General features: G+C 34.4%; 2 protein-coding genes across 10 annotated transcripts; one reads left to right on the forward strand and one right to left on the reverse strand.

The window, feature by feature from the left end:
* The first annotated feature begins 5,397 nt into the window (after positions 1 to 5,397).
* On the forward strand, positions 5,398 to 7,703 carry LOC114724917 (uncharacterized). Its single transcript, XM_028911374.1, has 3 exons — positions 5,398 to 5,896; positions 6,377 to 6,449; positions 7,158 to 7,703. The coding sequence occupies exons 1-3, from the start codon at positions 5,450 to 5,452 to the stop codon at positions 7,601 to 7,603; spliced, it is 966 nt and encodes a 321-aa protein (XP_028767207.1). The 5' UTR covers positions 5,398 to 5,449; the 3' UTR covers positions 7,604 to 7,703.
* A 742-nt stretch (positions 7,704 to 8,445) lies between these two features.
* LOC114724929 (pre-mRNA-processing protein 40A) lies at positions 8,446 to 26,103 on the reverse strand. Of its 9 annotated transcripts, none has more exons than XM_028911392.1 (30): positions 25,849 to 26,069; positions 25,351 to 25,514; positions 25,146 to 25,204; positions 24,205 to 24,273; positions 23,797 to 24,117; positions 23,532 to 23,720; positions 23,328 to 23,404; positions 21,129 to 21,198; positions 18,436 to 18,488; positions 18,279 to 18,336; positions 17,819 to 18,177; positions 17,653 to 17,725; positions 17,470 to 17,565; positions 17,311 to 17,379; positions 17,117 to 17,194; positions 16,345 to 16,431; positions 16,216 to 16,250; positions 15,932 to 16,037; positions 14,689 to 14,769; positions 14,511 to 14,603; positions 14,387 to 14,440; positions 14,171 to 14,287; positions 13,884 to 13,982; positions 11,792 to 11,839; positions 11,626 to 11,718; positions 10,780 to 10,887; positions 10,615 to 10,679; positions 10,159 to 10,261; positions 9,053 to 9,331; positions 8,446 to 8,961 (listed from the first exon to the last, which is right to left on the reverse strand). In XM_028911392.1, exons 3-30 carry the CDS (start codon positions 25,176 to 25,178, stop codon positions 8,827 to 8,829), a joined length of 3,048 nt encoding a protein of 1,015 aa, XP_028767225.1. In that variant the 5' UTR covers positions 25,179 to 25,204; positions 25,351 to 25,514; positions 25,849 to 26,069; the 3' UTR covers positions 8,446 to 8,826. The 9 variants fall into 9 exon arrangements, with proteins under 9 accessions (XP_028767225.1, XP_028767224.1, XP_028767223.1 ...); XM_028911391.1 differs by having other exon boundaries at positions 25,146 to 25,207; XM_028911390.1 differs by having other exon boundaries at positions 25,311 to 25,514.
* Positions 26,104 to 26,106: the final 3 nt, after the last annotated feature.

Below are 26,106 nucleotides of genomic sequence, written 5' to 3' on the forward strand. Positions count from 1 at the left end.
AATAATGCATTTTGGTGAATATACAAAAGCTCCTTGGGTTCGTCAACGTTTTTTAATTGCTCCACCATAGACGTACCCTCCTCCCCCTCTATATGAAAATGTATATTTCGTTAGATTCCATTCACAAAATTTAAAATAAAATTTAGGAATCATATGTATATACAGGCAAACATAGACAATAGCTAGTACTTTTTCTGATCATACATATAAGAGTTAGATATATAATTAATTTATAGAAATAAGAAAATAAATTAAAGTTAGTTATTTGTAAAAAAAAATACGTGTTCTTATAATATCCTTTAATTATTCATATTGAAAAACTATCTTATTTATGAAAATCCTCCTTTAATATGTGCAATTAATATAGATAGTTTAAAAAAATTTATAAATTAGAAAGATGGATTAGAATGAGATTTTACATATTTAAGAGCAAACCAAACTCCTCAATTATAACTCTTTTATCTAGGATAAAGGGTTTAGTATTTATATAACTTCATTTTCACACACACCTATTTAGTTTTATCTCTGGTTATTTAAGCCATGAGTGAAAAAGAAAAAAGAAAAAGAAAAAAGGAAAACACACATGCTTTAGTCGATCTACCAGAAATTTAACCATGTATACATCCAAAAGTAGGCTCGACCAATTAGTGCATTGACATGTCATGGTCCTAAGAAATTAAGATATATAAACTATAAATGAGGTTTTATAATTAGGACTGTAGGTAGTAATAAACATGGGTTCTACATGATATTTAATGTGTTTGCATATTTCTGCAACTTTTCATTTGAAAAAAAAAATAGAATTTCTTAATAGCCCTTTGACTTCAACTTTAGTGGCCAAACAATCATGAAATGTTATGGTCAAAACTAGTCAATTATAATTTTATTTTATTTTTTGGGTGTTTGTGTGTAAAGTTACTTACAAGATGATGATATAGGGCATGCTCGCACGAGAGGCATGCTTAATGGACCTCATGGCGTGGGAACTTAATGATCGGTTTAACATTATAATAAGATCACACTAATTCCTTAATAATTATTATCTTCTTTTTTAAGTAAGTGAAAGACAACATTAGCAATTTCATTTGATGAAATGTTTGCTTGTGGGGTTTGGTTGGGGTCCTTTTTTTTTTTTCCTGTGTCCTTGTTTACCCCAAAAAGAGTAATAAAATAAAATAAGCTTTTTCATTTGCAAAATTATTTTAACATCAACCTAACTTATCAAGTGATATGAGTTAAATAAAAGGGAGAATTGCAATGAGGTCCCACCTAAGGGAATTAAATACAAAAGGTCCCTTGAAATTATAAAATTATTATGAAGTTCCAAGAGACCTTTTTGCAATAAATTTTATTTGTTTAATTACCAAATTACCTTTTTTTTTTTTAAGTCTGCATTGACAACTGAAAGAGTAGTGGTTGACAACTTAGGATGCAGGGATTGACAACTATCACGGCTAGTTTGACAACATATTTTCTCAGCATATCACACCCTAAGTTGTCAAACCAGCCGCGATAGTTGTCAATCCCTGCATCCTAAGTTGTCAACCACTACTCTTTCAGTTATCGATGTAAATTGAAATTAATGACCAAACTTGGTATCATCTTATTCTTTTCAAACCATCCATTCCATTTAATTACACTTTTGGTCCTTAGTGCAAGACTAATGTAGTTATATTAAGAAAGTTAGTTAAGTTAGTTAATTATATTAAATATAACATGTTTTTTTCTAAGACACTATAATCATTTTCTTTAATATCCTCCCTCCTTCTCTTACTTGATTATGGTTGAGGGAGTATTTATAGGAGTAATTTAGAAAAACTGATAAATATGAGAAATAAATATTATATTTAAGACTAAAATTAACTTAACAATTAAATTCTATATTATATCAAGAATGTGAGGAGCATAATCTGACAATAAATTAACGGGGATAAAATCGAAATAGCTGATCATTACATGTATTTTTTATATATATTTAATTATTTGTAAGATTCTTTTCTTGTTTTTTTTTAAAGATCTTTATTTATTACGCATCAGACAAAAGAATAGTAAAAACAAAACCCAACAAAGAAACAAAGCAAAATTCCGACAAATCGCTGAAAACATTCCTTCCTCTCATCATATGGTTGTGGCGGCATCCGAACTTTTAGAGAGAGAAACCAATTAATTAACCAATTCATCCCACTAATAACCTCTTAAGTAACTTGCTACTTTAACATAATGATGTTATTCATTAGACACCAATAAAGTAATTAACGGAAGTGATAAACTCTCTTAGCTCCAAATGTCATCAATCTTGCCCAATATAAGTCACTTTCAACATATTTTATGTAGGTAAAAAAAAAAAAACCTTAAATTTTATTAACTCTGTTTTAAAATTTTATACATTATACATATATTTTTTTTAGAGCAAAGTAGACATAGTAATGAGTCCAAAAAAAAAAGTAGACATAGTAATAAATGGAGGATAAAATTATATATTCATGTGAAAAATTTTCATACTGCCCTATAACTACAACTAAAAAAGTATATAGAGGCTTCCTCTCTCATGCACTCCACCATTCATCACTTTTGAAATTTGAGCCACAGGAGCCAAGCCTATGAAGTTCTATACAAAATAAAGCACTCCTACTGCTACTTGATTATAGAATCTATTTAAGGGTTTCAATTCAATCTTAAATATAAGGTCTCATTTATTGTTGTCTTTCATATTAAATTTTTTATCTCATAATACTCCTATTTATCCGTGCATTAGCTTTTAATCATTATTCGAGAGGTAGTTCCTGAAAAAGTATCACAAAATTAGTTAATTAGATCTTATATTTAAAAAAAATTTCTTAGTATTTATTATTCACCTTGAGAGATCAAAGTAGGACTACAGAGAACCATGAGAGAAAACCTTCTTAGGCTATGTTTGGATTGCAGTTGGAGAAGCCAAAAGTGTCTGGGGAAGCGTGAAACTGAGGTTAGTGGCTTATTGTGGTTCAGAAGATTGTTTGGATGGGGCTTCTTTTCTAACTGACTTATGGGAAAAAGTAACTTTTCTAACTGACTTATCCAACGCAATCTGGATCAACTTTTCTAACTGACTTATGGGAAAATTGTGTAAAGCTTATGATCTAATTAGTTATCTGATTTCATTTACTTTAATTAGAGGCCAAATGAATTTTAATTTATATTCATATTTGTCCATCATGTATATTTAATTAATTATCTACAATGTGTTTTCAAATTTTTCTCCGTAACAAATATTTTTATTTTATAATCTCACAAATAAACTATTTATATTTTCATAATAATTTTACATATTTTTTTCAAACTATTATCACATTAAAAACATAAAATTTCAAACACTACTATTCAATAAAGTTCATGCCCTTTTCAGTCATTTTACAACTAAACTAATTTTTCTATTAATCATCCAAACAACTTTCAACTTTTTCAACTGACTTTTTATAAGCACTTATCCAAACACAAATCGCATTACACTGACTGACTTTTACTCTAATTTCAGTTACAAAAGTCAGTCGAACTAGAAGTCAGTTTTGCCTAACGTTAATCCAAACATACCCTTAGTCCACAGGTAGACAGTTTAAATCAAATGTAATTTAGATAGTGAATCGTACTGTCTCAAGTATAGTGATATATGCATGGCTAAAGGAGGAACAAAAGGTTCCTAAAAACCTTGAGAGATGAGATCGCATGATATACTAAAGTTGCCAGTAATCTGTATTTACCATTGAGGGTGAAATATAAAGCAGCGGGCCAAGAAAATGGTGGGAAAGTGGGAAAGAAAAGAAAAGAAAAAAGATGAACACAGAATTGGAGGGAGAGGAAAAAAACAGAAGGGGTCAGGCATTTATGTACTGCAAAACAGCACAATTCTCAGAAGTATCATCAGAGAGCTTAATCATTATGATTTATGGCCAACCACTTCTCAATATGTGCATGTCAGATAAAGCTTCCAAAATGCTTTTTCAGATACACAAAACAATTATTACAATGCTTTCTGATATGTATGAATAAGAAGATCATGGCCAGATATATACATAACAGATTAACTATCAGGTTATTGAGAGTACAAGTTCTTTTCCTGATACAAGTAATTAAACAAGAATATTCATAACAAAACCAATCTGATTCAAACCAAAACAAAAGAGAGTTTGGAATGTACAATTTCCCTGGGGTTTTGATGAATTGGTTTATCATCACTACTACTTTGCCAGACTTTAAGTGTCACCTGACAGTTTCAAGAAATAACGTATACGATATGCCTAAAGATGATGTACCCACCATATGTTTGATGAATTGAATATCCCTCTCTTCTTTACTCAAATCATTTATTATTATTATTATTATTAAAGTAATGTGGCTCCTGATCTGTGCAAGTCCCACACCCACGTGATATCGATCGATTATTAGGATTATATATATAAATAAAATATGTGATATTAAAAGACAGTGAAGGACATGACAGACTGATAAAAGGGCCTTTCATATTCCGAACCCTATTAAGTAAAACAAAAGCTTTTGATTTAACGTCCAAAAGAGAAAATGATATGCCCTACATGTTGCTCTTAACCTGCAAAATGCAACCAAAAGCAATCCAAAGTTGCTTCTAATCTCTTTAATATATATATATATATATATAGGCACACACTCCCTGGTGGTACCATTAAGACTAAAACTAATTAATCCATAGCAAGAGGGTTGATTATTTAAGTGTATGTACGTTAAATATAATTTATTAGTTATTAATTATTGAAGTAGTTTGTCCTCTTTTCTATTTCTGGCCAACAGCTAATATTAAGTTTGATGAACTACTAACTTAAACATTTTTACTTACCTTGTTTTTCAGGTTACTCCGCTCCAAATTGGTTTTCAAAAAGGTTAATCTCTAATCCCATAAAACATACTACTCCTCCGGTCCTTAATATAAGATCCATTTAACTAATTTGATTATATTAAGGAAGTTAGATAAGTTAGTTAATTATAAGAAATATAACACATTTTTCCTAAAACACCACAATCATCTTTCTTAATACCTCATCTCTTTTTTTTACTTGATTATGGTTGAGAGAGTATCTATAGGGGTAATTTAGAGAAAATTGATAAATATGATAAATGGGCCTTATATTTAGGATTAAAACTAACTCAAGAATTGGGTCCTATATTAAGGACCGGAGGAGTAATATTTTAGTCTAAAAAGAGTCAGATTTTTATGACTGTCGTTTTTCTAAATTTGCAACTCTGCTTTTTGGATCCCTTGGTCGATCATTTACTTTTCTCTTGCCATTCGCTTCACGTTCATTTGAACTCCAAAGCCTTCAAATCCACTTTACATCCATTACCAACACACCCACCCACACACACATGTACGTTATATTAGCTTTCACACACACTGCTCACAACTAGTGTTCTTCAGTTTCTCTTTTCCTATCGCTTGGAAATGGAGGCATCCAAGTCTGCATCAGTAAAACAGCTAAAAGAACACCTCCAACACCAGCAAGAACCTTTTTCACTCCATAATTACCTCTCAGAAAGAAGTTTCTTTCTCAAGAATTTCAGCTCCCATATTGATGATGGCTACCACGTTAGTTCTTCTTCTTCCTCTTCTTCAGAGAAAACCCTAAAGTGGCAGATCAATTATGAAAAGCACAATATCAGGAAAAGGTTCTTCCATGCTTCCTCCTCCATCCTTAGGTCTCTATTTAACAGGTTCGTTCCATTAAATGATCATCAGAATCATCAGAAGCTCTCAACGAAATGGGTTGCCACTGATGCAGCTTCTGATGAAGATGGTGAAGAAGACGACGGCTTAATTTGCCATGACTATAGTCCAAAGCTTGTTAACATGTTTCACTCTTTCACACTCCCCGAATTCAGACGACTACAGGTAACTTAACCAATTCTTATTCTTTTATATAAACAAGAACTCACACACACACACACACATTGTTAGCTTCATGTTACCAAAATTTTCAAATTAGCTCGGAAACAACATCATTAATGTGCGCATGTCCTGGATTTGACGGAGCAACAATGATTTTTGGGGAAAATGTAATCTTGATTACTGAGCGTTTAAAATCTTCAAGCTCACACTTTTTTTTTGCTAAATTCAATTTTGTATAACAGTGGGAAGTTTATGGATAGTTTTTAGTTTTAAAAAATGCGACGTCAAGTTATTGTTGCAAGTTTGTGACAGGAAAAATGACTGGTGGGATACCAGGCATATTAATAATTTACAATTGTATTAATAGAAGGGAATTTTATATGTAAACTGAATGTTGTTATTTTTAATTAATTTGAACATGACTAGAATTTTCAAATTCACATGATCTTATTATTGAGACTGATGGTTAAACCCTAACCACAGGTGGATGCAGGTGCAAAACCCAGTTGGATAAGTACAGTAGAGAAGAAATGGGAACAACCATTCGCTAATTCAGGTTCGGCTGTCTCCTTTATAATATTTAATGTCGTTTAGAGAGAAATTTCATTGTTTTTTTTAAATATTTAATTAAATTGTATTACCCCCTCTTATAATTAGATTAACAAAGCATGCACTTCCTCTATCATTTGTTAAATCCAAAAATGGAAAATCATAGAGAAGTTTCAGACGAATTTTTAATTATTAATTATAGGTCCCATTTACTTGTTAACTTGTGCTATTTACATGTTATCCTGTGACATTTTTTGTAAAACTTAGACCTTTTAATAATTAAATTTCTTACGTGAGATTTCCATGTGATTTTTCCTTTCAAAAACCTCAATTATACATTTTGTGCTAACGAAGTCAGTACTTTACATAATACAATTTTATTTTTAAAATCTGACAATAAATAATTAGATTGAACCTGCGTCTTAAATGAAGTATAGGATTACTTTTAATAAGATAACAGAAACTTACAAATAATTTAACATTTTAAGAAATAATTGTGTATCTTACCAAAAAAAAAATTTCATTGTGCTGTAAAGTTAAATTTTATAAATTATTAAGAATGCCAAAAGCATGAGATAATGTATTTAAATTCAGAAATACATTGTGTGTAATTTAATGTAGAAATATAATATATACATTAAATTTACTTTAAGTTGCATTATTATTATCTTTTCGTTACAAGTTTAAGTCGCATCATTTAATTGTTATGGAACAGTGTGTGAATTCAAAAGTGAAGAAGGGCCAGAGACAGCTATTTACACTTTGTCCCAGAAACCTGAGGGAGAACCATTCTTCTCAACCTATCTTCCAAAGCTACTCCTAAACCCTAATATTCTGAAATTCAGACGCCAAAAAAGAGACAAACTCCACCACCACGTTGTTCATGGAAGCAAAGGGAAACATGAGGAACTGTTAGGAAGGGCAGAAAAAGCCAGAGGATTCCAAGAAAATAAAGGAAAGAGAGGGAAAATCTGGTTGCTGGAGAAAAGATGTAGTAGAGAGACTCAGAATATCACCAACTTGCTGCATGCAGATTCCTGTGTGGTATCAAAAGTGTGGACAAATTTGCAGAGGCCAAGTAGAGACATTCACTTTGAGATTGGAGATGCTATCATGGATGACATACTCAAAGAGATGCTTTCTATACTTGTAATTAAATAGACTCTGCTCTGACACATGATTCTGGCTTCTTACGTTTCTTCTTTTTGAAGCAGCAGTGCAATTGATGATTTGTGAATATAATATTTTTATATAAATTCTATAATTTTTTAGGGACACAGATTGAAATAAACGAGAATGATGTCCGTGATATTAATTAATTTCAGAGCTTATCTTGAGAAAAGCCATGTTTATAAAATGCAAAAATTCATACTCCTTCCCCTCGAACACCTGGCGAATGTCACCTATTTTTTAGAGCTCTTTTTCCTTTTCGGTCAGTTTTATTTTGGAGCTGAACGATGCTTAATATTGAAGTTGAAGGAATGCCAAGACACCATTTGGCTTGGTATTTCTTTTCTTTTTCTTTTTCTTTTGATATGGTTTGGTATTTCTAAAGAAAGATGAATACGAAAGTAGGAATATTTTTATGTGTTTTATTTTCAACGCCATCCAAATCCAATAAAGACTATCATTCACAAACATGATTTATCCTTCATAAAAAGTTTTAATTTTTTTTATTTGCTGGAAGCCATGACAATTCCTCAATCAGAAGATGGTGTGAATGCCCACGAGATCAACATTTTCAACGCTTCACAGTGAGTGATTATCTGAAAACTAATAAGAAGTTACTATAAAATTACTTCCTCTAATTCCTACACACCACCGACGTTCAGTATTTTCCCAAAGAACCGCGTAACCAACCTGAGTCCGGCTTCCCATTATAGGAAATCAAATTAGCTTCGAGTCTTTCTTCACGCACAGCCAGGTCCAATATACAGAGACATGAAAACATACTTGGTATTAAATTCCCACTCTTGCATGCTTATATGTAGATTTAAGATTCATTTAGCTTATAATCTTTTAGTAAAACTTGACTCTGCAAATCTCGAGATGACATTGTGACAAGGACCAAATTCAGACATGAGTCTGGGTGTCAGCTATTGAGAGGTACAATCAAACCTAGTCAGTGAGGTTTATTCACCATGGCCATAAAAGGAACACGGTGTCAAATCTTATGAGCATAAATATACAAAAAAGAGGCATTGAGCACTGCTATCAAAGAACATGCCAATAGATGTAAGTTATCACGCGAGCTGGGAACTTAGACTTACCTCCTAGTCCAATTCTCTGACTAAAACATAAATAAAATGGCAATTCTCTGGAGATGTACTGATATTTGGAATACATGAGATTGAGCAGAACAGGGGAAGTGAATGACCATATGACTACCATCTTTCTCCATCATCACCAAACTCCCCGTCTTCAAGCTCTCCATGATCGTCATCTCTGTGAGAACTACGGTGGTCTTTCTTGTGTTTTTTGTGTCGCACTTCACTGTCCGAGTCATGACCAGATGCATGCTGTTCCATTTATCCCAAGAAAATTAAAAAAAATAAAAAGTGGATAGACATCCTACTCGTTTATGAAACTGCAAGCAGTAAATTTGCATACCCGTGATGATTTCTTGCGGTCTCTACTATGTCCACGAGATCTTTTTGTCCTCTCTTTATCGGTTTCATGAGAAATATGCTCAGGACTTTGATGCTGCTTTCGTTGTTTTCTACCATCGTCTTCAGATCTTTTGGTTTCCTTGGAGGATTGAATCTCAGTTGTATCCATATTGTCACCATCAGCTTTATCCTTCTTATGTGCCTCTTCTTTCTCTTTTTCCCTTCTTTGCTTCCCTTTCCTTTTTTCCCTATCCTCTCTCTCTTTCTCCTTCTTTGCCTGCTGTAAGTAAGACTTCACTCAATAGCCGTACATTTGAGGATTATTCTAAGATGCAACTTCTTGCACGCATACAACTGATACAAGGTAAAAATTCGGCCCTTGAATTGATCTGATGGTTGTAAGTGAAGAAATGGAAACCTGATTGTAATGAGATTACTCATGCCTATTCCCTAGTTAATGAAGTCGTTGCCCTTGGTGATCATGCTGCTAGACCTAAAGGACTCATACAAAAGTATGCGCTCAGGCTAATTTTCTTTGGCCTTGTATCTTCTCGGTTTTTTGACTCTCTTCGTACACAGTTTCCATTAATAAAGCTTCTTTTCCACTCCAAAAAAAAAAAAAAAGGTAACGGAAACCTGATTAATCGGCCACCAAAGGAAAAGGAGAAAACAGATAACCCTATCTGTGGAGAACAAGTTATGGGTTTGGTTTGGATTGTTTTTACCTGGGACACAAGGAGCATTCCCTGGGGGGAAAAATTAACGGGGAGTATGAATTTAGTTTTCCAGAAACAGTTGACTGTTCCATGTATATAGTTGATTGCTAACACGTAATTTATAATTTGATGCCTCTCGACCATTAATTGCAATTTTCAGAGTAGACAAAGGGATAAGGCTTTTGTTGTTGTAATAAAGACGAAGGGCGACCCACATGTGATCAATATTCTAAGAGTCCTAAGTGCATTTGAAAGAGAATATAAATATAACACAGATACATCAGAATGCTTGCAAGAAAATTTTCACAAAACAGTAGTGATACTGATAATAACGAAAACAATGATGATGATGATGATGAATAATACCAAATGCGATGGGAATAATTCATACCTTCTCCTCTTTCCGCTTCCGCTCACTGTCCTTTGCATCCTCTTTCAGCTGCGCAATGTATTCCTCAAATAGTTCCTTGCAGTAGGTCTCATCTCCAATTGATCTAAACAATGCAAATGCACAACCAAGGAAAATAAATAAAAATACCATGGATTAATTTTTATCAGCACATAATAATTAATATCAGTTTCTAGAACATGTAAAGAATTGTATACGAACCACTAATTGGATATATCCCCATCAGAACTATGTTTTAAACTGACCTACCCACTTCCATCTTAAGAAATGAGCACAACTATTTATACATAAACCCCCCATAATTTATTGGCACATCTTGGAAGATTCAATAGGCCAGCCAATAACGTCTGATGGCTCCAAGTCCGTAAGTCTGACGATAGAAATGACAACTCCCTTTTACCATTTAAGTATTATGCCTAAGTTTCTAATCATTCTGACCTGAACTCTTGACAATCTTCAAAATGTGGTCTGAAGTCCTCCCACTTCGAAGACGAGTTAATATCCTGCAAGGAAGAAAGAATTACACTAGCATAAATATGATATCTTACTGCCCAATTATCAGAACTTAGCAGCGCCTATAAGTCGAGGTTTATATCACTGCACCTTGATAGAATAAAGCATATGAAAGAAATCATCTGCAAGACGTTTCCGCTTCTTAGCTTCTTTCTCCTCCTTCTCTCTTGCCCGTTCAAGTAGCTCATCAAACACTAACTGCAAGGTGATGCAGCGTCAAACCAGTTCATTTCGAGTTGAAAGGCAAACCAAAAGAAAAGCATATTCTTAATCATTGCGACTTGAGTCACATTGGCCAGAGTGCGGGCATCCCATCCGTCCAAATTTATGCTGTAATTACTTCAAATAGCGTTCTGCCATAAAAAAGTTATCTCGAAAGGGATGGGTGGAGAAAAAAGCAATTTGGTTTAAAATGCAAATTTTTTGGTTTTGGACACCAAAATCCCAAGCCCCCTTCATTCTTATGTCTGAATCAAACTGACCAAATAAATAGATCCGATTTTGCTATTGCCACCACTGTGTAGTGAAAAAAAAAAAGACAGATAAGCATTAAAATTAGAACACACATATTAAACAAGATTAGCTGCATATTTTCAGTGCAGTTTTTGCCATTACTGCACAGCTGTAAAAATTAACGTTTAAGATTATCTAAGTTAGGCTTGAAAAAATATGTGCAACTAAAAAGATTGTGAACATATCTCAGATGTCCTCGAAAGTAATGAGCAGAAGATTCCAGAATGAATATGTGTGTATAAAAGAAGTTGTGGGAGAAAAGTTTAATGCACTGGGCATAGATATAAAAGAACTTGCAATAAGCATCCATGACATACAAACATTAACATTAGAAAGTGAAATACCAGAATATACTAAGATAACACAGGCACGCAAAAAGAAAATAAGTAAATACACTCGTAGGCACTGTCAGAAAGTAGATACCTTTATGTTAACATCAGATATGGGTGGAGAGCTAATATCTTTTAATGGGGCTGCTTTAAAGTCTTCTAATGTCCAGGTTGAAGACAATGTGATCTGCAGTTATGATAACATTGTATACATCAGAATCAGTGCGGATCAGAAACCAAAAAAGGCTAAGACACCATACCTTCCCCAACTTCATTGCATCTTTTATGCGAGCCTTGTCTTCATGATACTGTAACATAAGAAGGAAGATTGGCATTTAGCAAGTCATACAGTAGATATACTTAAGGATGTTAGCATATTTGACATGTGTCCAACATCAAGATTGCCATGGCACACTTATTTTCAAGTGTTAGCATGTCAGAAACCAACTTGTGTGTGTGTTTTTTTGGGGGGGGGGGGGTGCGGGTGTTGGTTCAATTGAGGACCCATTTTGGAAACAGCTTGAGTATAAGGTTTTGGATCTGGTTTGGAACCCTCATTGATTGGAAAACATATTGAATTCAGCAGCAGATTGTACTCTTGTGAGTAGAGTATAATGTGCAAGTGGAGACCAGCAGCAGCAAGCAGAATGTTAAAAGAGCTGCTCACAGAAGGAGGTTGATAAATTCTAAAGGCTGTTTCGTGTGTTACATGATGTGATCAAGGCGGCTGCTGAAAGAATGTCAAGGACGAGAGGGCATGCAAATCAGAGCAAGCATGTTCTAGAGCTATTTGTCAACTGAGGACATCTTTATAGAGACTATTAATTGCTGAAGATTTTGAATGCAATTAATGAGGTGTATCTTTATAGAGAGTATTAATTGCTGAAGATTTTGGATGCAATTGATGAGGTGACCCTGTAAGTCACAATGCTTTGTTTGTGGGAACCTGACTGCAATTCACACACAACTTCCAAGCTCAACCCCGGTAAGATTCTCTCAGATCAAAGGAGCAGAGCAATACAGAATTAAGACAGAAAACAAGAGTAACAGACAGGCATTGGGTTCCAAGAGGTCAACTCTAACATAAGTCACACTATTACACCATTATGCCAGCATGAACAAGACATCACACAGTTACAGCCACAGCACATTAGCAACACACTCTCAAAACCGTTCTCAAGCACAGACTCGGGAAGATATAAAATAACTCTCAACAACAGATGCAGAGTCACTGGCAAAAACATGAAAACACAGGAATAGTGAGGAAAAAAACGGCTTCCAAGTGGTCAGTACACTCATCTTCCCTTTCACACTTCTGCACCAGAATTCTTCTCCATTTTCCAAGGCAGATTCCTTTCTTAAATAATATTTCAACCACTTCTTGTTGGCAACTATAAAACCCTGTACAATTTGTTCGTCTTCTCCATGTTTCCATTTTTCGCCTCTGCTATGAGTCTTTGAGGAAGATATAAGTCGAGTAGGTAGAGAAATCCCATCAATATCCCCGTTTCTACCTTTTTGCTGTCTTCCATAAGTATCTATGACAGTGTTAGGGTGAGCATTGAGTAGGTTAAGTAATCCCATTTAAATTATTAAAGCAAGGTGGTTAGGACATAGGTTGATGCTAGCTTTCTATTCCTTCAGAAGTATATCACTAACGGAAGAGATTAAAAAATCTTAGATATGACATGCAAAGTGCGCGTGTGAACATATCCATATCTATGTCATGTTGAATGTCCTCCAGTTCAAGTTACATAACTAGAAAAAAGAATGATCACATTCACTCTGTATGTTAAAGAGTGGCAAAATTCTCTTTGAATTTTGAACCCATATTATCAGTTGCAGTAGTTTATCCACAACCAATCTTGGTAGATAGAAACCCCAATGGAAACATGTTTCTAATGTTAAATTAAGTTCAATGTCCCCCGAAAAAACATTTACAACACATTAGACGTTTAAGAAAGAAAAGTTCTTTTACTTCAGGTAAAAAGTTTACCAAAATATAAATTGCCAACAAATACTTAAACCCACAACAGGCCCAAAGGTATGCAACTTAAACATTGGACAACAATTTCATACAAAAATCTATAAGAGAAAATGACAAAAAAATACCTGTTGAATTTCGAAAAGACAAATAGTCATCCTGACTTTCTTGTAATGGTTTTGACACGTCAAAATTAGTCAAAATCACCTATTTGTCATTTTGAAATTCAAAGAGTATTTTTTTGTCATTTTCCCAATCTATAAGCCTATCCAGGGAGGCTTGTCATTTGATATTTGGAATACAAGCTTTCCAACAATATTAGAAAACAAAGTTTGAAATCAAGCAGAAGGAAAGCTAAATGCACATACTTGTTTTTCAAGCTCTTCAGCAACATCTTCAAACAAGTCTTTTGGAGTTGAACCTGAGGTGTTTGAAGCCACAGCTACATAAGGAGGTAAATCTTTGACCTGCAAGACCATCCAACAGAAAATCGTCATTCCTGTCCTCCGAATAAATAGAGCAAGGGAACAGATCAGCAAAGAAAAAACAAGGATGTAATAACGTTTTGTGACAAAATGGAATCCCCCCCCCCAAAAAAAAAAAACTAATTTTATAAAAGGACGATGACATATGGTCATAAAGATGGCCAGTTAACCTTCAAGTAATAATCACGCCAGTGAGTTTTTGCTGTAAGAGTGCCCGCAGCAACATCTTCATCCATCAATTTGCGGAAATCGTCACGGTTTCGACGTTCTGCCTTTCTCAATTCTTCCTATTTTATTAAGAAGTAGAATGAGTAAAATTGAGCCAAAAAGGAGGATGGAAAGGGAAAATCTAACTTAACTAGCTAAAGAGGTAAATGGAAAAGAACCTTCTGTATCTTCTTCTGCTCTTCCTCTTCCTTCTCCAAGTCATGTAAATAGTCCTGAGAGATGAGATATAAATTAACTTGACTGTCAAATTTGATAATTTAAGAGTTCACTTTAGATAATTACCTGAAATATTTCTAAGCGATCCATTTTCTCAAGACGGGAACATCTTTCATCGGCCTCTAAACGGTCTTGAACTTTTCGCCACTGAGTGCTAGACTGTGGGATTGATAAAGTGATGGATCAGCATTACTTGAGCATAGAAAACCTGAAGAAATCAAATGAAACCTAAACAAAACAATACCTTAATAAAGTCACAAGATTCTAAAAACTTCCTGTATTCCAATATATTTCGCTTCCGCTCCTCCTGTGCCCTTGCTCGTTCCTGAACAAAATTGCACAATTCAATAACCAACAAGAACATTGCACTATTGAGCTGCTCAAGGAAAGAGAACATCAGTCATGATCCTTATTTCTCATTGATCATAGTAGCAAACACTCCTATATTCATAAAAATGAATTACATAAATAAAAATTGAAGGGAAGAAACTAAGATTCGTAAGTAATCCTTGTATTGAGAAGCTAACATAAATAGATTCAAATAATATTTTAAATCAAACAACTGGTACAAGTGAGATTATGAACACACTTGGGCTAAGGGGGAGTTTGGATTACCCCCACAATCAACTTAAAAAATGCATTCACACAAGCCAAGACAAAACTTTTCCCACATTCATATACTGTAAAATCACTTCTAAAAAGCTAATCCAAACACCCCTTAAATAAGAGCATCTGATGACTCTTGCACAACCCAGAAAACATCAATAATCAAGAGTTTGTCACTCACAGATGGAAACCCTGGAGTTGTTCCCTGCAATCTACATCTCGATGCCTTAGTTTTTAAAGTAATTAATCTCCCTTACGGCTCAGAGAATTTAGTGACAAACAAAACTCTAGCAACTTGCATCACAACTAAAATCCAGCACAAGTTACGACACAATACTATTTGATGCTCCAGAAACATCCGGTCTAAATAATAAATCACAAGATAACCACAATGATCCTGATATTTTGACCGCTGTCTCAATATTAACAATGAAATACGCTGGGGGAAAAAAAATAATGAAATAATGTGCTAAGAGATATTTGTGGTGTTATCATCATATATTGGATAATGTTTTAGGTTCTCCTACTGACATGTACGCCATCAAATTGTATTTTTTTTAAAACAGCATTCACTATCAAATTTACTGTAAATTCTAACGATATTTTTTCAGTCAAAATGATGTTAAGCGTTTTATACTCCATACATTGTTCATAACTAAAATGCAAATGGTATTAAAAGCATAAATTCATTCTAGATATGTGCTAATAAGGGGAAATCATTCATAGGCTGACTTTTTTGACTCATCAGTGAATAGTGAAAAACATGGCTCCCATACAATTAGATTCACCATAAGAGAGAACTCATGGAAGACAGGTACACTGCTAGATCATGCCCTTACATTATTTAATAATGGTTATGAGATTAAGGAACTAGATTCCACCTTGTTTAAAAGTTCCTCCATGAAACTGTCAAACAGATCCCTTCGATCTCTATCTCGTTCCACAGCCTTGAAACAGTCATCATTTTCAAACAGAGATACTGCTTTGCTGAGTGATCATTAAAAAAAAAAACAAAGAAATTGAAGAGAAAAGTTAAGACTAGCATACCACCATACATAAATAAATATAAACAAATACTTTTTAAGTCAGAAAGGAAAGGGAAAGGAAAAAAAATTCACATATCATGAATTAGGAATTAAAAAAAGCAAAAAGAAAAAAAAAAAACCTCCATCGAGTGGATGATGTCAACTCTGTGGATTCCTGGAAAAGTTGAAGTATATAAGAAAATAATAAAATCGGAGGAAGCAATAAATAGCATAATTGAGAAAAAAACATGGAAGCACATAAAACATACTTCTAACATTTTCTTGAAATCCTCCCGTGCCTTTTTCTGTTTCATGCGCTTTTCCTCAGCTTCCTGCTTTTTCTTCTGATTTAGGAACTGAGAAATAAAAAATCACTTCTTTTAACATTTCAATCAAAAGTGAACTCTTGATTCAGCCAATGTATATAGGCCATCAACAATTATAAAGCAAAATGATCAGTTTCCAGTCTCCATCATTAACCTTTGCCTCGACTAAAGCAATTTAGCACTGTACTATGTCTGAACAACTTCGTTTGCATCGAAATTACAATTTGATTTCTGTCAGATCTCTTTTACAGTGACTATTTACCATAAGTAACTACTACAGAATCAACTCTTAAAAGCAGAAGTAATTCATAAGGTTACTTGAGCAATTATCTAGCTACATTTTTTCCTTTTGCAATGCATAGTTGCCTCACAATAATAAAAATATCTAACAAAAACAAAAGAGGATAAATATTGACGCTCACTCAGACCACTTATCAATTGAATAAGCAATAAAGTGTTACCATTAGAGAAAACAAAGCTAAGGGAATGTAAACGAAAAAATTTAAAAGACATGATAATCAGTCAATTTCACATAAGAAGAAATAGAAGCAGCGAACCAAAGAAAAATAAGAGCACTCTCTATGGCTGCTTTAGAGATAGCTCTTATCATCTTGCTATGGCAGAACTTCTTTAACAGAAGAAGAAGAAAGGGGGAAAAAACCCAGTAAATGTATTATACTCCAACATTACATCAATTATCCACCTAAAGGATTACCTCATTAAAAACTTGTTTCCGCTCTCCGAGTGATTTTAAGGCACCATACCTTTTGTCATTGATTATTACTCTCATGGCCTAAAACAATGATAAATCAGAGGCAAGCAAATCAAATGAAGAACCAAAAATTGAACAGACGAAAGAATACAACAATTAGTAAGTGACAGCATATTATATCAATATGACTGCTGTACCCGATCCCAAGTCCAGTCAGACCCAACATTCGCGGACTCCAAAAGTGCTTTGAAAACATTTTTAGCCTCCTAATAAGGAAAGGAATGTTGAGCGGTCAAAGATCAGGAAACCAACATGAGAAAGAGAGGGAATCAAAATATAGAATTTTACTTTCATACCATCTTATTGGCATACACTAAAGGTTCTGGCTCAACTGCTTTTGTTTCCAAAGCAACCTCATTTGTTTTCTCCCCCAACTGTTCTTTCTTAACATCCTACAAAATTTTAAATAGATCAGATTGCTAACTAGCATATAAAGAATTCACAAGATACATTTCAAAACTACAATGATAAAGGCATACTTCCTTATCCTGTGCTGGAACCCCATCAGCAGAACCAAGAGTATCTTGAGATGAAACCTTTTCTGCATCCTTCCTACAATATTTACCAGAACAAAAATTAAAATGACGCTTCACCAGGAAAACAAATAGAAATTGAGGCATGAAAAATAAATGTGACAAGTGATACGTTGGTGTTCTAGCAGCATTGACGTCAGTAACAGAAGCTCTATCCACATTAGAATCTGATGGTGTGACAGTATTTGCAGGTGCCTCAGCTTCATCCCCATTCGTTTTGTTTATAGGAGTCACAGCAGGAGAAGCAGATGATCCCGGAGTTGTCTCAGAATGAAGATTACTGGAAGCTGTTGTAACAACAGGAGCAACTGAAATGGGGCTTGATGGTTCTCTTTGACCAGTTAAAGATGAATTATCTGCCACTGGTGTCACTTCAACTACAGTAGGAGATGTTGAATGAGCATGAGAATTCAGTACAGCATTGGGTTCTGTTCCATTGACAACTGCCTTTCCAATTTGTTCACGGGCCAACTTCAAGCATAAAATTTGCAGAAAAGAAACGTGAGTCATAAAAATACGAGACAGAAAATAATAGAGCAGTCAAACATAACACTGTTTTCAAGGAAGGAAACCTTCAGTTCTTCAGGGATTGTCCATTTTGATTCCTTGGTGACTTTGTTGTAGTAATACCTATAGAATATTCATTAAAAAAAATAAAAAATAAAAAATTAGCAACAAACTTTATAAAACAGAAACATAAATGATTCATCTTAAAAAATCAGCACACACTTTCTTCCATCAGGACTGGTATACTCCTTCCAGTTGGTTGATGCATCCGCCCTCTGACAGAATGACAAGAATCAAATAAGTAGACGAGAATGTTAACCTCACAAGAGAACTCCTTCCCAAAAAAAAAAAAAAAAACACAAAAAGAAAGTTCATATCTCATAAAAATTTCCTTAAAGCAGGAATGGGAAACGAAGAATATCAAATTCACGGTAAGATGCAAGTTTAAGAGGCAATCAACACAACAAGCCAACTCACATGACAAAGAAACAAAGCCTATCTAATTGCCGTCCTTTCATTTTCCTCATTCCCGAGCAAGAAATGTAGAAATGATTTTGTGAAATTGTATTCTTCATTGCTCTAGCACCTTGACTTTAGGATTCTAAGTTTCAAGCAGGGCAAAAACCTAGAGACTAATTAAGGAAATCAGCCATCCTAAGGAGCAGAAACTCCAGAAATTATTGCATTTGGATGGCTTTTGAGCTTGTATTTACGTTAATAAATTTCTCTATTTAGAAGAAACATTAAACAAAATTGATAGTGATTATTTGAAGCTATTTTCTGAGCATTCAGCTTCCACATTGTCATATTAATTCTCATCCACCTAGAGCAATCTTAGCATGATATCCAAGTGAATCAAATCATTTCTCCATCACCCTGTAATGCAACTTGTTACCCACAATACTTCCTAAGAAATCAGAATGGTGAATGGCTCGTTAAAAAAAGGTTTAGTAATGGCACGTCTGCTTCTTAGGTTTATCACTATAACTTAAACCAAAGTCCAAAATATCTCTGGTAAACCACATTCACGTGAAGTATTTATTGTATATCAATTCTATTATCCTAAAACCAGACATATACTTCACAAGTAAAGTGAACACAACAAAAACCAAGGCAATCCAATATTTGCCACTGTCAGAAAACCCAGCTTTTAAGTACCCAACAAAACAATGGATAAAGACTCAAATATCTGTATTATGTTACGTAAAAACATATAATAAAACGTTTGGAGGGGCGAAAATACAACAAGGGCACCCAATTTTAATCTAGTGACGAGAAAGACATATGAAACTGGTGACTCTCAAGCATATCAGGATTTACAAACTATCATACTGGCTTATAAGTCATGAGAAAATTTTAGACGAAAAAAAAATTAATGACCAAGGTGGTATGCAATGATAGAATTTACTAACATTCAAGCAACATAGTAGGGAGACCAAGCAGCAAAGACCCATAGCATATCCTACCTCTCAATAGAGTAGCACGGCAGGTACCTGTAAGCATCTTTAGAGCTATGGAAGTCACACATGTAGATTTGGACAAATCACACGAAAGAAGTGAATTTCCAAAGGCATTAAAATGATCATCAGCTTTGAAATGCTGGGAATGATACACGACATCATATGCTCAAATCCTTACCAACAAAAACCTCCCAAGACATTTATCTCACGGAAGATGAATGAGAACTGAGACGCATGCCATTGGAAATTGCCCAAGAATTTGACACACATTTCTCATGATTAAAAATGAATAAACAAACGTCTACCATCAAAGCTATCTAATGCTTTTACCCATACAATTTGTGGTCTTGACAAATGAAGCACCGATACTTCAACAAGGCACAATATTGTGTCTGATACATATCCACGACTTGTATCAAATATAACACAATTTAATATTGCAGTTAAACACTAGATATTTTTATCATGTTAGCATTCCTAATGTCATGTTTCATCTATGCTTCTTGGGTATCTATAACATTTGAAATTTTTCATCAAAGTGGAAGATAGTATTCAACTTACATAGAGATCACGTTTCAAAGAGAAAGAACCCAACCACGATAGAAGAAACAGAAGGAGGCCAAATTATTTTCATAAATACTACTCTTGATCATAAATATAAGACCCAATTAACTAATTTGAAGAAATTAAGGACAGCGTACGTTACATGATCTCTTTGAAATGCTTATGTATATTATTAGATTATATACCAGACAAATTAATTTGGAGAAAAACAATCAATATAATATTCTAAAATAATTTATTTAATTTCATTAATCTCTCTAAATTAGTCAACTAGATCTTATATTAAGGACTAGAAGTAGTATAAACCTAAACAAGGAAAATTGGATTTTCTATATAATGTATAAATGCAAACACAGGAGAAAAGTCAACGTCTTTTAAAAATCAAAAACCCCTACCAACAAAGCAAGGAATTAAAGCCCAAAACACAAAAAGATTTTACTATTAAGAAATGGACCATCTTCCCCCATTCTCTCTGTCTATTAAGCAAAACTTTATCTGAGATTAAAAAAAAAAACCATTATATGAAATAGAAAATTCTTCCACAGCATCATCCACAAAAAAGGAAAGCAAGCTAATATCAGGCAGCCCACCCCTCAATTGTCACAACACTGACCTCACAGTAAGATGTAAAACTCAAGACCGATGGTTGGCGCCTGAGAGAAAACCTGAGCAGTAATGAGTGAGCTAATGGAGCAGACCATTTTCACCACACTTGGGCAAAGAGGAAGCATATGACAATGAAACTAGAATATGTTCAGCCCAATTAAAACTGTTTTGAACCAAAACAGGCATGTCCTTGCTCTAACTTCCACTAGGAACAACAAATAAACCCAGTGGTATGACTAACAAGTCATTCAACAACATGAAAGAAAAATCAGCTCTATGACTCACCTCAATTGGCGTCATCAATTCGAATGGCTTCTCCCAGCTAGATACTTTAGTCTTCTTATTGTAGTAAAATCTGGAGAATCAAAGTGTAAAATTATGCAGTGAGATGATTTATTGGTAGTTAAAAAGCTTTGTTAGAAGGTTGAAGAGATTAAAAGGAAAGATACCAAGATAGCCTCAGGGAAAAGAAACAACAGTAAATACAACAGTAGATACAGATCATAAAATAAACATCACAATCATATGTAAGCACTACCGGTAATATAAAGGAGAGAAGATTTTGGGGATCCGTGTTGATATATATATATTCCAGCATACCCCTTTTTCAGAAAATTCAATAAATTTCCTTTTATTTGGAGAAAAAAGTCTGGGTGAGAGAAAGAAGAAGAACCAGATCAATATCATTATAAAACAGCTGATTGAATATAACAAGTTATATTGACTATATACCGGTGGCAATTCTTATCGACATACGCTTTGGTTGTTAAGTTGAGTATATAGCAAAAGTGTATTGTAAAGATAACTTTGTAGCTTCTGAAAACTAACTATTCAACTATGAATGATGAAGATCAACAAGGTTAAGAGTATAGTGGGTGATGCAGGACTAGTAGAGGAAAAAGAGATAGGAGGGAATGAAAGGGTGACAAATAGAGAGGAAGGAATAGGGATAAAAGGGAGAAGGGAAAGAAAACAGAAGTAAAATTATCACTGATATATCACCCATTATCCACTTAAAAAATTGATTAAAAAATCTGTGGCCAAGGAAAACTTGCCCAAAACAGAAAGGCAAAAGTAACAGAGTATCCCTAAGTTAGGCCTTAATTCACCAACTTAACTTTCTGTTCAGAAATAACTGCTCATATCAACATCCATTCAATCACTCCTTATATTCTTTACCCATTCTTCATCAATCTTCATGAGTTAAGTCAAGGCATGAAGCATGGAAGCGATAGAAAAGTCCAGCTTAAAGGAGGAGGTAGGACAAAAAGCAGTGACAGGAAAAACGGCAAAAGAAAAATAGGACTCCCCAGCATAACAGGAACAATGAATTCAACAAAGCATAGCACTTTGATTGGTTGAATCCAAATATGAAATACCACTGCTTTGGGTTTTACTCCCCAAACCACGTCATCTTTCAAACAGCATTATCTTCAGTTAGAGTGCTCGAAAGATGAATGTTTACATATTTCTCACATTCAAACCTTGCTTCCAAATGCTCTTTAGAATCTAAAAATTGTCCACATTCCAACTTCTGGATGTTCTTCAGAATCTACACTTAAAATGCGACCATCATCATCAATATTCAGATGAGCAATCTGGAAGTCATACTACTATGACTTCATGGGTTCATGCCCTTCTTCGACCACATCCTCTGTTGCTTCATATCCTTGACCATTATGAACATTAGCTTGTTTGAATTTGGAAGGGAACAGAACGTGATATCAGTTTGAAAATCGAAAAATGTGCCAATAAATGAAGCAGACATTTAGCATTCAAGACTATGGAGAGAATGCTTCCTACCTTTATGACGGGACAATCTAGCCACAGTTGAATTAATGCTAAAAAATATATATATCTTGTTACTTTTACCTGTTAGTATCATTATGATATGATACAAAGCAATTATATACGCTAGCCAATTGTAAGGCATCATTATAACTATAGTAATACATAACTAATTTTTTACTTATTAGTTTATTTCAATTGATCATTAAAGATGTATAAAATACTATTTGCTTTTATGTTAAAATTAAAATTATCACCAAAAAACTAAAATTAAAAATTAAAACTTTTCAAACTATCCAAGTTTAATTATCTTGTCAATTTTCTGGCCAGGAAGAATTTTCATAAATTTAAACTCAACTATTGGGAAAATTAAAGGGAGCATATTATTATATATTAAATATGACAAAATATAAGGGTTCTCGTCAAGCAGCACTTCTGGCTAGCAGCAGAATTATCTCATTCTTTACCAAATCCATACACGGCTTCCCCTTTTATAATAGACATATTAGCCAAAAACCCTAATTGGTCCTTTTGTCGCAACTCCCTAACTACTGTCATCCTACTTCCCTAATCGCCCTTAATTCCCACTAACATTCACATAGACAAAAAATGACCTTTTTCCATTGCAGGTTGCATCACTCAACCATCAATAGTATTGGCAACCTAAGAAACAAACAAGCATTTGAGTCTTTTTACCTCCTTCCATTAGCAGAAGTATGCTCAATCCAATCCGTTGATCCATCCTTTGTGGAATCTGGCAGGAAATTTGTTGCCTGAAAGTAACAAAATTTTTGGAAAAAATCAGTATATTAATACAAGCAATACATAAGCAGAAAATTTCTGGTGATGAGACAGGCAAAACTCAATATAAAATAAGTTTAGAATAAGTATGATTCGTACTGAAGGTGCAACAGATGGAATTGAAGGTTGTTCACTGCTGCTTGGTAGAGAGGTACCAGAGGCAGTGCTCACGCTAGCTCTAAGTTGTTCCCCAGAAGAAACATTGAGAGCTTGGGTTTGAGAAACAGGTTGATATTGGCTGGTGGCACTAAAATTACTTTGCACTTGACCATAAGAAGATGGTGCATACTGCACAAATTGAATCCTTCAGTTAGCAGTCATATATAGAGTTCTCATCCACCACAAATATACGCCAGAACTTTACCGTATAGGATGAAGAGAGGGGTAATCCAGAGCCACCTAAACCTGGAGTGTAACCATTAGGGGTCTGAGAATCAGACTGAGGCACTATTGATTCAGATGGAATTGGCATATTTGGCCGAGCAACGGGCAAAGGAAGTGCCTGTGATGGCAGATGTAACTGCTGTCCTGGTCTTGGAGGCATCTGTTGAATTGGTTGAACAAATTGGGGTTGCTGATTTTGAGAGGGCATTCCAACATTCATTAGGGGAACACCAGGGCCAACAGGTGGATAATGTTGGGAAATGAACTGCTGTGATTGCTGAGCAGGAACTGCAGGGCGGAACTGTGGAAACAACCAACAAGTAGGTTTATCTAAACTGATAACATTTAAATATAGAGTTGTTAACCATTGTAAGAAAATATGCATTACTTGAAGAGGCATGGGAGGAGCAAAATTGCGAGGAGGATCCCCTGAACCCATAATAGGAGGCCGCAGAGGCTATCACGAAAAGAAGAATAATAAGAAGAATTAAACAGAAATCAGAAGCTAGAGATATAACAATAAAACAGAAGATGGAAATAAAGATTGTCATCCAATGAAAAGGAGAGAAAAAACCTCTAACACCAGGCAAAATTAATAAAATACAGGAATTCAAAGCACATATCTAGCTTGTATGCCATATTAACTAGCATTAATTATCATATGGTAATTTTAAATAATAACAAAGTGGGACCTCATGCATTGCAATAATTTGATAAATAAACAGCACTGTTGACAACATTAACAGCGCAACTTGCAACAAATTTTATATTTTATACTATTATTGATATTGATGATATTGCACAAAACAAACATAAAAAAAAAAAAAAACTGATTAATTAAGTAGTCAGCATTGATTACCAATTTATCATGCTTTAAAAGAATTTAAACCAAAAATTCACAAGTTAACTAGTATACGATAATAGAACAAGTTTCGCACCAGACTAACATGGAACACCTCTCTCACATAGTCATGTGTATGGCAACAACAACAATAATAAACTAGCACATTCAGCCATACAAAGGCCAATTGCTCGTCAATGTATTAAAAGGATAACATGGCCACAGCCATCATGACAGAGGACTCTAACAATGTAAATGCCTGCCTATATATCAAAGTCACAAGTCCCAAATTTGCACAATGCTAATTGCGAAGTTTCAAAGCTTTATAATCATTAAGCATAATGCTGCCACATCAATGAAAATTTACCAGCTTTATATTCATTGAGCATAATGCTGCAACATCAATGAAACTTTACCAGTACAAAAGGAAAAGTTAAGGAATAGTAATTCGTTATTGCATTCCAGGTGAAATTTTCTAGATCTCTTACCTGTAAACCAGGAAACTGAGGATTATTAGACATCTGCGCAGAGCACCAACCTTTACAAACTACTGCAATCAACACAAATGATGAGGTTCTCTGTACTACCAAAATAACACTGTAAAACTGCAAGTTCAGACAAGACAACACCCACACAAAAATTAGTATGCTTACATTACTGCTTTTCAGACCAGGCGGAGTTTAATATACTTACTATGTTTACAAAAATATTGTCCCCAACTAGCACCACAATGGGGGAATAAAAATCATAAGTTGGGGGCAGAGTTTGGTTATTGGAGACAGGCCAAAAGCAATGTATGGGCAGAAATAACCAGCAGCTGTAGGAAGTTAACGGCTTGCTGATTACTGCATCAGCTTCTGCAAGTGGGGTCACTCCATTAGAGCGAAAATGAGGAAATAGATGCAGTCTACAGAGATGAAAATCAAAATCACTGTATATCAAACAGTGCAACCATCACGATGCTCGTAAAAACTATACTTGACAATTAAAAATGAACACATAAAAGCCCTGAAATTTTAATCTTCCAAATTCCAGATAAACAAAACTAATTAGCACCCAGAAAACGGAATGCTATTCAAGAAAAAGCAGACCTTGATAACATTTGTTGAATATGCACGCGGAAACTAATAAGAATTCCACAACACACGTGATTCTCCAGTGACATGATAAATGAAGATGCGTAACACATACCAATGGTACTAGAATCAAGAAGAGGAGCGTCGGATGAAACCTGCGAAGGGCCCGAGTCGACTTGGGTCCAAATCCCGCGATTGTTGATTCCCTGCTGAAACCTAAGGGGAACTGGTGATTGACGGACACGAAGTAAAAAACAAACACCTCTCCAACTAAACGTACTTCCTTTCTCGTATTGCCGAGCTGAGCTGCCCTCGTGAGTTTTGAGAACCCTGCCGTTTCTGAAGTTTTCCTTTTTCTTTTCTTTTCTTCTCT

The sequence above is a fragment of the Neltuma alba genome, unplaced genomic scaffold (assembly GCF_004799145.2).
Source record: "Neltuma alba isolate B1F8T4 unplaced genomic scaffold, ASM479914v2 tig00012206_pilon, whole genome shotgun sequence".
NCBI classification, from domain to species: domain Eukaryota; kingdom Viridiplantae; phylum Streptophyta; class Magnoliopsida; order Fabales; family Fabaceae; genus Neltuma; species Neltuma alba.